Raw genomic sequence first — 10,718 nt, 5'->3', positions numbered from 1 at the left:
GGAGGGGGAGGAGGAGGAGGAGGTTGAGCTGATGTGTCCAAAGAAGAACTTCGTAGGAATGGGTGTGTTTTAGTTGGAAGAGAGGAAACAGAAGGACCGCCAGATGGTAACTGAGATGCAGGTTTTGCGTGACCAAAGATCTCTCCGGATACAAAGCATGCAGTTGGAACTTGCTCCTTCATTGGAAAGGCTATTCCGGAAGGTGGCTGATCAAACACCGTTTCAGATAAGCTAGTTTTAGCTAGTTCAGCCTCAGAATCCTTCCTTTTATCTCTGTAAGCTTCCAAAACTTCCAGAATAATTCCATTCCCAGTTTCCTTCTTGGCTTTCTTCACTGAGTCCTTTTCAGATATAGATAAGTCAGTGGAAATAGTGTCAGCAATTAGCCCCTTGGGTTTAGTTTCTTCAGATTCTAAGATAGAAGGTGTCATATCAGATAAGGAAATTGCAATATGATCAGTACTAGGTCTACCATCTGGTATAGTAGTCTGATCTAAAGATATACTTATTTCTTCTGGGTAGTCTATGATGCTGCCTTGAAAATATGTTGATGAAGAAATATCCCCAGGATCTTCTAATTTAGTTACTATGTCTACTGGCTCTGTATAAACTGTAGTTATGCTATCCAGGGTAGTAATGGGTGAGGAGCTATCTGTGGTACAAACTGAAGAAACAGATGATGTGAGGGAAGGTGTGTCAGAGGGTGGGACAGATGGAGCACTTTCTGAAGGCTCAGAGTAGGTCAAAATCAGTGATTCATGGGCAATTATCTCTTGAATTTCTCTTGTGTAATCGGTTATATATTCATCTTCAATTTCCTCTGTTGAAAAATGTTGGGTTATTTTGACATCTGGAATAGAGAGTGTTGCACTGCTGGTTGAATCTGTAAGAGATGCTCCTGAAAGAATACTTGATGTCAAAGATTCATCGGGCAACCTATCAAAGTCCATAGTGGACTCTGTCATGTCATCCCTGATGGGGGGCTGGGTTGGACTGGATTCAGGTGTTAACTGCATCTGTTTCCTCTTCATGAGTTCTTCATAGGCAGCATCAGCATCTAGTAACTTTTTTTCTTCACTGGTAGAAGTTACCATACTATCCAGATCTACTATCTCGTGGCTTTCTGGGATGATATAAGAACTTGAAACAACATCTTCTTGAGGCACAATAGAATGTAAGCTTTCTAACTCATAAAACTCTTTCTGGAGGTCTGTAATTTTCTGCATAGGATCATCATAAATATGTTCTGGAAGTCTTGTTTTTTGCTCTCTCCCTCTCTGCTGCATAAATCCATTTTCATCTTCTTGCCTTGTTAGCAGACTGTCATCGACTGAACCATTGTATGTGTCCTCTACTAAAGACTCATAAATGTAATCCTCTATTAGCATCCCACCATACAAAGGCTCCTTTTCAAACATTTCCTCTCGTTCATTTGCAGCTGGAAAAGCTTTGTATTTGTGGGTTTTATGCATCATTTCTTCATACATCTCCTCAGCACTTTTTAATGCCTTTTGGCCACCTTCTTTCTGCATAACAGAATGCTCATCTGTTGGTGAGTATAAAGACACAGCTGTGGGCAATTTATAAACTTTTTGCACTTCAATTATTTTTTCTGGGCTTATTTCAAAACCCTCTGGATCTGACTCTATGCTAGGTGAGTATTCAGAACAAGAAGATCGATGGAGCTCCTCCATTTCTGCAGCCTGACGTAATTCTTCTGTTGGAGATGCATCTTCAATAGGAGAGAGATTACTGGGTGGTGTCTTTGGTCTTTCCCTCCTTCTCTGAGCTCGAAGTTCATCTTTGTCTTTCTTTGATTTTTTACTAGAACTTTTTCTTTGTTGCTGTTCTAATTCCCGCTGCTTTTCTTGCTCCTTCAATAATTCTTCTTCCTCTCTCAATTCTTCTTCCTCTGAAGAATCTTCAATAGTCGGTAAAAGAGGACCATGTGACCTGTGCCTAGCTTTGCGTTGCTGCTTGCTCTCCCCTTTTTTGTGACTTGGGCTACTGTCACTGTCCTCATCCAGCGATGACACTGATGTAGGGGATGTGCCAGGAGTGAAGCTAGAAGCATGAAGACTAGAAGATCCTTCCCCCCTTGACCTATCTTCTGGAGAGTCTGTCAGGCTTTCCATTTCTAATTCTGGCTCTTCATCAAAATACAAAGCTGTTTTTTTCTGTGATGACTCTGCAGAATACTTATCTGCTATCGTGCTATTGAGTTCAATTGTTTTAAATCGACGCAGCCCTCCTCCTCCAGCAACTACAAGTTCCTCACTCTCCTGACTTTTAGTTTCTCTGTATTTAATGTCAGGACTTTCGTCAAATGTCTCATCATCTTCATCGTGCCATGAATGGCGCCTCCCTGCATCTTCCTCAAAGCTTGTGCTACTTTTTCGAGTCAGTCGCTTGTGTTTCCCTGCTGTTACTTTCCCTTTTCCTTTTGTTTCTTCTTTCTTCTGGCTCTCAATAATACCACTGATCTGTTTGAGCTGGTTCCTAATGAACTCATCGTCCTCAGAACCCGAAGCGTCTTCATCAGCACTCATTTCTCTGATCTGCTTTCGAATAAAGTCCTCCTCTTCACCTGACCCTTGGCTATCTTCCTGTTTATACTCATCACTGCTTGATGAACCAACACTAGTTCTCCGTTTTCTTTGTGGAACAGGTGAGTTTTCACTTTCACTACTGTCTTCAACTGAATCATAAGGCTGTCTTCTTGTAGCTATGTCATCAACAAACTCAGACTTTTCTTTGTGGTCCTTTCTGGGAGGAGTGTCTTGTTGGCCATCTTTTGTAAAAGTATCTTTTGCTTCATGACTCTCTTTGAGCTTCTCTTCTGAAACTGTAGTTTCCAGTGTTTGAGTTAAACTCTGAGTTTTCTGCTCCTCCTTAGGCTGCTCAGGAGAAACCTCTTGGGATTGTGTTTTCTTTTCTGACTTTTCTTCAATAAGTGTACTTGCCTGGGCTTCCAAAATGGAGAGGACTGTACTTTCTAACTTAGCCAAGTCTGAGGGGCTGGAAGGGCTGCTTTCTTGTGAAAACGAGTCCTTTTTTAGTCCCTTGAGCAAATCCTTTTCATCACTTGGAATAAGACTTGGGATTTCACCAAGTGAACCTGATATGCCATCAGAAGAATATCCTGTGTCACTTAGACCTTGTGGGCTTTTCGGCTGTTGAGAACTTGACGTGTCTGATTTGTCATCTTCCTTTTCCTAGCAGGGAGGAAAAGATACAGGAAAACTTAACATGATTAAACTAATAAAATGGCCTCTCCATTACTCCCAAATAACTATTATGAACAGAGAAAAAAAGTATATGAAACTTTTTCAACTGTTTTAAATAAATCTTTGCATGGGGGAAAAAAGAAAATAGTTAATACATATTGATTAAGATTAGTTTTCATTTGATTAAATGTCAATTTGAAATGACACTTTTAGTCCATTAGTGCTCTATCCTTCTACATTTCAATATCATTTTCCTTCAAAAACATGATTTTGTTTCTCAGCATATTTACTTTGGGATATAATTCAAATTATTAAAGAAAAATTTTAATGATATATTTCCACTGACATAATTAATACTTTTGGATTATGAGGACAGGCAAAGAAAGGACGAATCAGAGGATGGGCCTTTATGTGGCCATAAGACTTACGGGATGTTGGAAAATTGACTTAACAAAAGTAAGTATATATCATCTGATGCCATAATGATATTTGCCCCACCGACCACAAAGAACGTTGTTTTTTTCTGAGAGATATTCAAACAAGGCTGTATTTTTAAAAAACGTAAAACACTGTATTTAATTGGTATCACAGTTAATATTACAATGCTATAAAATGTGACTGTTTAGAAATTGTAAACTTTGAAAAAGTAATTGGTCTGGCTCATAGCTTCAGTAAAAGAGAAATAGCTATTATTTTTGTAGAGTGGTGAATCACATTTATCTTCAGTATCCTACCTCAAAGATATTTATCAAATATCTCTTATAAATGTCTTCTGACTTTGAAAATACTTGTATGTTTACCTTTATGGTATTTCAAAGTCAGCTTCCTTCAACCAGCACAACAACTAACTGTATGAATGGACATATGGGCTTTTCAGGGAGCTGGGACACAGAGTAGACAAATCATAGGCTTGAACTACTTATTTTATTTGATAAGACAAGGATAACAATTTGATTCAAGAATCAGAGGCCTTAAATAAAAAAAAATGTTAAACATAAAGACTTTGTGCATAAGTCTAAATGAAAAAAACAACAACAAAAAAAACAACAACTATGAGCAAAATGAAACCCAGCTGATCCAGTTAGTTTCCATGTTCAGAGGAGAACATAAAAAACAAATTATCAAGTAAACAAAAAAAAAAAAAACAACCCTAGGAAAGGAAGAAGGAAGGTGAAGAGTTGCACAGGACATGCTCTATTTGATGCTGGCCTATGGAGTCACCCTGGATTCCACTAAGTCTGTATCTTGAACTAACCATCTCAATATTTTAGTGGGTGTGTAGTCATGGGCTCCTCCAAGCTATCTACAGCCAAAATGAACAGGTGTCAGGTCAGGTAACAAACGACAAACATGCAAAAACATCTTTCTTCTTTCCTGCCTTCCTTCCCTCCTGCCTTTCTTCCTTTCTTCTTTTTCTCCTCCTCCTTCTCTGACTGCTTCTCCTCATCCTCCTTTTATCTATAAAGTTCTCAAATATAAAAGTTGTTGGCTTGATATTAATTTTACATTCATTTTCATCTTACTACCTATCTTTATTCTGTATGGTTAGATATGTATCTTGAACACATCATAGAGTAAAATACTTTTGCTGAATTTACAACATGACTCAATTAAAAAAGACAGTCTGATATATTTTTCACACCGTTAGTCCAAAAAGCAATGCCGACTCTTTGCTTGACCAATAATTAATTTCTCTGGACCATTTCAGATGTCTGTGCAGAGAAGGGTTACTTATCTGCAGTTATGAGACTATAGTAGTGGGGCTAATGAGTTCCCAACCAACTGTGGTTCCTTTCTCTTCAGAGCTACACATAGAAGAGGTAAGCATTACAAAACAGTCTTCTAATAAAAGCTTTCTAGATGGTCACAGTGGAGGGACATTTCTATATCCTTGCATTCCACAGAAAGCAAGAGCATATTTTTTTGAGTCCAATATACTTTCTATGTCTTTCCTTGTCTTCTTTCCCAAGTTTCACTAAATTACTGTAAACACCATAAGCACATGGGTGGAGTATCTAAGCTCCTTTTCAATAAAAGGGCAAGAAAATGATCTTTCATAATTAAAGTTTGATGGTGTCATTTATATTCTTTATTTTGTGTCTGCATATATCATAAAACATAACAATGTAAGGAAGCTATACACATATAAGAAGTGTTACTATTGTTATATATAACAATTCATTGAGTATAATAAAATATAAATTATAATTTTATACAATAGGTTCTGAAGATTCTAGTGACATTTTATAAAAATAAGATTAGGACCAGAAATATATAATGTGTTAAAGGAAATGAAGATACATTATACAGAAGACTAACACACATAAATAACAAAATACCTGCCCTACAATACCCTTTATGTAGCCTTTCACCTTGTGCTCATCCTTTCCTTCTTTCTTTAGTAAATATGTTCTACCTCCTTCCCCCTCTGCCCCCTCACAGGATCCGTTCATAATTTACCTATAATGATGTTGTGATGATTTCCCCCCACTAAGGATTCCTCTTCTTTATATTATAAGGTGGCAAAATGTGGAAAGGTTTTGCTCTACAGATTTGTGGGTCTAGATACAATGTTTAGAGTGGTTAATAAGGAAATCAAGTTAGGTGACCAAGAGACATTTGGCTACACTGTTCAGAAGGAACAATTCGTCATGTACTTACTGTACCATAATATATTGAAAAATAATCATAAAGTCAATTTTTATCATACTAAGTAGCATAGGTGTCACGTCTCTTGACACAGGTGAGTGGCCTGCTTCTTCATTTTGCTGTTAGCTTATTAATCATCAGAGCATACATAAACCAGGCCCTTTGCCTCTTTGATTTAAGGCAGCTATACATTCATCTTTAATCCTGCTGCTAAAATGGAAACAAAATGCTTTCCTTCATATACCAAGATCAGCACAATGAGGTACTCATCTGTCCACCCATTTGTCCTTCTTGTGGCTATCCACTCTCCTTCATGAGACACCTGGTGTGAGGACTAGTACAATTTGTATCCATGTGGCTAACCAGTCTATACAGATTTAACAGAGCAAAACCTTGCTTCATAATTTATGTTTCCTAACAAGGTAATAATTTGATCAAAAAATGAAAGAGTAGATGGAACTGAGAAGAATGTAAAACACAGTGTGTAAGTTGGGTCTGATTTTTCTCTAATTATTCAAGCTTCAAATGGATGTCTGAAGTACTGTAACTTGAGAAACACGATCAAAGGATGTATGTGAGGAAGGAATAATTGGGATCATTTTATCCCAAATGTCTCTAGAACTAAAAGATTGAGTTTTATCTTAGTTGCTTAAAAAATGCATGGCTGTGCCTGGCCAGCGTGGCTCAGTGGTCAAATGTTGGCCTATGAACCTAGGACATCACAGTTCAATTCCCGGAGAGGGCACATGCCCAATGTGGGGCGTACAGGAGTCAGCTGATCAATGATTCTCTCTCATCATTGATGTTTCTATCACTCTCCCTCTCCCTTCCTCTCTGAAATCAATAAAAATATACAAATTTAAAAATGTGTGGCTGCAAACTTACTTTTGAGAAGAATATTAAACCACTTAATAACTTTTTAAGGTTTAATGAAGTGAATATATTCAAAGGGTTCCTTCTAAGTTACATACATATATAACACATATACATATGTGTATAAATATCTTTGAATTTCCTTACATTTATTATTTTATTCATTTGAATAGATAATCAGATGCTGAAATTATCCATTTCATTTTTTACAAAATACATCTGGAATGACCTGAAATTATTACATAAGAATAAAAGTCCAGGTATCTACCCTGTGCATGAGAATTTTGTTTGTCATCTTAGATGGAGGCAGTGAGTGGGAACAGCCATAATTTAAGCTTACTTTTTTGTTAATAGAAATGTTATTTTTCAGCTTCCCTGAGGGATACATTTTCCCTGTATTTTTCTAAGTACATTTTCCATTAGACTATATTATACTGACTTTTATTTTGTATTATGTATTGTGCTTTTTCCATGTATAGTAATATGGCTATTAAGCCTTCCTAGTCTGTGTATATAAAATAATAACTTAAAATTTTCAGTGGTTAAAATTAATATTTTTACTTGCCAATAGAAAGCAGAGAATAGAGAATTATTTTTCCTTCCAATATTCTACTGCTGAAAGGCAGTAAATTGAGACCCATTTGACACTCTTTCCATAATGTCATATCTCGAGACATCTGTAGTAGTGAAGACTATACCAAGACACATCTGCACTGCCACTCTTAGTTCTGCCCTTTTCCCAAAGGAAACTTTTAGCCTTTCATGTTGAAAGTAAATAGAAGTTACCTGAATATTATTGGTGTTAAGAACTAAGTTTCTGGTTAAATATAATATTGTACAAAGAAAGGATGCAATATTAAGTTTTTGGTTAATTTCCCCTAAGTCATTTATTTTAATGGGCCAAAGTAAAATAACAAAAGAAAAATCTTTAATCATTTATAGAATGTTATGGTCAAAATGGATTGCTAGTCTGATTAAGTCCATAATATTCACTGAGCCTGGAGAGAAAAATCATAATCCCACCTACAAGGGAATGCTTTTCACTGCAGAAAACCTCTTAATTTTTAATCTTATCTGATTATGCTGCCATTACATACATTGCCTATATAGAACTTGAATGCTAACCCCTGGATCATTGTAACCAGAAATTAAAGTTTATGCTAAAGAATGTTCAAATTTTGGGTTTTATCAAGAAAGCTACAGTGTTTCAATGTATCAAATGCAGATAAGCAATATTCTGTTTAAGCATGTAAGTAAAAAGAGAGAATTCTGTAGTAACATGTAATTTTAAAATATTAAGTTAAAAAAGTAAAGAAGAATGCACCATTCTCAACAATAAAGATAAATTTTAAAAAGAATGTACCTTTCAAATTATTTATTACATTTCAGAATAAATGTTAATTCCACTTGACAAAACATTTTGAAAGACAGGAATGAATGGAAAGAAAATGATGTGGCAGCAAAGAAATGCAAACGATATACTATAACAATATGAATCACACAAGAGACAAATTAATGAATAAATAAATAAACATATTAACAAAGTAAAAAATTACACGAAGTGTTTGGGATTATAGTGGGAGCTGCCAAGAGATATAAGTAAGTATAATAATGAAAAGGCAGTATGTTAAAAGTATCAAAAAAAAGAAGCATTGTGTTTCTTACCCTTTGCAACATCATGGATGGACCTGGAGAATATTATGCAGATTGAAATAAGTCAGTCAGGGAAAGACAAATATCAAATGATCTCACTTATACGTGACATCTAATGACCATAATAAACCGATGGACAAAACAGGCCCAGAGGCATGGATGCATGGAACAGACTGACATATCTCAGGGGAGTGGGGGACAGAAAGAGATTAACCAAAGACTTTATATGATCGGGGCTGTCTCACCCAGTCTCGACCGGGGCCGGCCGGCCGGCCGGCCGGGGGGAGGGACAGCAGAGGTTGGCTGGCCATGGGAGGTTGGCTGTGGGAGCACACTGACCACCAGGGGACAGCTCTTGCATTGAGCATCTGCCCCCTGGTGGTCAGTACGCATCATAGCTACCGGCCGGTCGTCTGATCGTCCGGTCATCTGATCATCTGGTCGTAACGGTCGCTTATGCTTCTCTCTATATATATATAGATATGCATAGGGACACAGACAATAGTGGTGAAGACCTGGATGGGGTAGGGGCTGGGAAGAGAGGGGCCAAGGGAAGAGGGAAGAGGGAATTGGGGACATCTGTAATACTATCAACAATTTTTAAAAAAGAAAGAAGCATTGTGTATAGTGTTTGAGAAGCTCAGCCTTTGTAATGAGACTGGACTAGAATTTTAGCTTTGCTGTTTCCTAGAGCTTACCCCTCTTTAACACAGCTATGATATTTACCTTATCATTAATTATGTGGGTTAAATGATAGACAATGGACTTAACATAATACACAGAATATAGTAACAGGTAAGTTAAGAGTATTATTTTTGTTTCCAACAAAAGCTAACTTAAAGATGATCAATATGGGGAGTTCAGCAGCTAAAGTTTGTGCCCCTAGGGAGAGGAGCGGCCTAGAGGCCCAGGTGGCACTTTTCTAATAGGGCTGATGGAAGGGTGCACTACCAGGGCACAGAGAAGGACTAAGTACAGGTTCAGGAGGGAGAGCACACAAGTTACATTCAGGAGTTACACAAAAGCCTACTGACGGGTTTTCTGTTTCTTACTTGTGGGCAATATTAGGTTGTTTGAAGTTATATTGCAGCCATACTTCCAAGTGCTGAAAAAGCCAAGCTCAACTGTTGTCAGTAGCCTTGACGGTGGGATACAGAAACCTGGGCAAGTATACCAAATTATCTAATGGACTATAAGAAGGAAACATTAAGATTTTTATTGTAATTTCAATCTAAAGTTATATTTTGCTAACTTTAATGAAAAGACTGACACCACTATTTATTTGTTTCTCATGTTAGTTGGTCACATGGTCTGTGAGAATCCTGGGAGAAAACTGGAAGTTATACTGTAAGGAAAAGATATAGTGAGGCAGTCATTTCATTTGCTCACCTTTATATAACAGCTTATTTTTTGTTGTTGTTAGGCAGGTTTGTGGCTTGTATTACCCAGTTTCAACTAAACCACCTTTTCTGTAATAGTTAAGTGTTAAACAAAATATTCTTTAAAATTTTTTTCACAAAAAAAGCATGTGTTAAGGATAATACTAATAATGTAAGAAACATAAAGCACAGTAATAAAGAAGCTTACACTCCATATTGTTATAAGCTTTTCATCAGCAACTTTACAAGGTAAAAGCAATGATTACCAAGTTGAATCAGTTCTGACACAAGTTGGCCAAAAATGTTTGATGGTACCGGAAAACTATTCAATAACTGTATTTACATCTATTATTGCTAATAACACATTGCCTACACACACAATGTGTTTTGCATTATAGTAAGTAATATTATGACAGGATCAGAAACACACATTATTTTCAGCAAATAAGTATTTTAGTACTTTATAAATTTTTAGTAAATTGAGTAATAAAGATATAATATTCATATGCATTTTCTTACTGAATAATGTAAGAAAAAAGGTCATATGTCATTTAGTGGAAGTTGTTTTTTCTACCATGTAAAAATAGCTAAAGTAATATGTAGAAACTAATATGGTGACAAATCAAACTGCATGTCTTCATTAGCAAATATTATTAGAAGAAACAAAAAAAAATAACTGGAAGGTTTAAGGAAATCTTATTAGAGCAAAGTAAGTAACAAAAGGTTATATAATAATAGAAACATGTTCAGTTTATAATCTACACTAATAAAAGAGAAACATGGTAATTAGCATACGACCGCTACCCTTCCCATTGGCTAATCAGCATATCCTTATGCAAATTAACTGTCAGCCAACATGGCGGCCGGCAGCCATGCACTAAAGCGAACAGGGAGGCTTGCTTGCTCCAGTGACTGCGGACTCCAACGTTCCCCGCCT

The 10,718-nt window shown here is 36.6% G+C and overlaps 1 protein-coding gene across 1 annotated transcript in view; it reads right to left on the bottom strand.

Annotated features, from left to right (window-relative positions):
• Positions 1-10,718, bottom strand: part of PCLO (piccolo presynaptic cytomatrix protein) — a gene marked incomplete at its 5' end in the record, with an annotated part of 285,887 nt that overhangs the window by 153,396 nt on the left and 121,773 nt on the right. Inside the window, one exon of the mRNA XM_014528177.1 lies at positions 1-3,215. Coding sequence (XP_014383663.1) covers positions 1-3,215 — 3,215 coding nt within the window. The remainder of the gene's footprint in view (positions 3,216-10,718) is intronic.

Source organism: Myotis brandtii, unplaced genomic scaffold (assembly GCF_000412655.1).
Source record: "Myotis brandtii unplaced genomic scaffold, ASM41265v1 scaffold621, whole genome shotgun sequence".
NCBI lineage: Eukaryota > Metazoa > Chordata > Mammalia > Chiroptera > Vespertilionidae > Myotis > Myotis brandtii.
The sequence above is the reverse complement of the archived record's forward strand: the minus strand, read 5'-3'. Positions and strand labels throughout refer to the sequence as shown.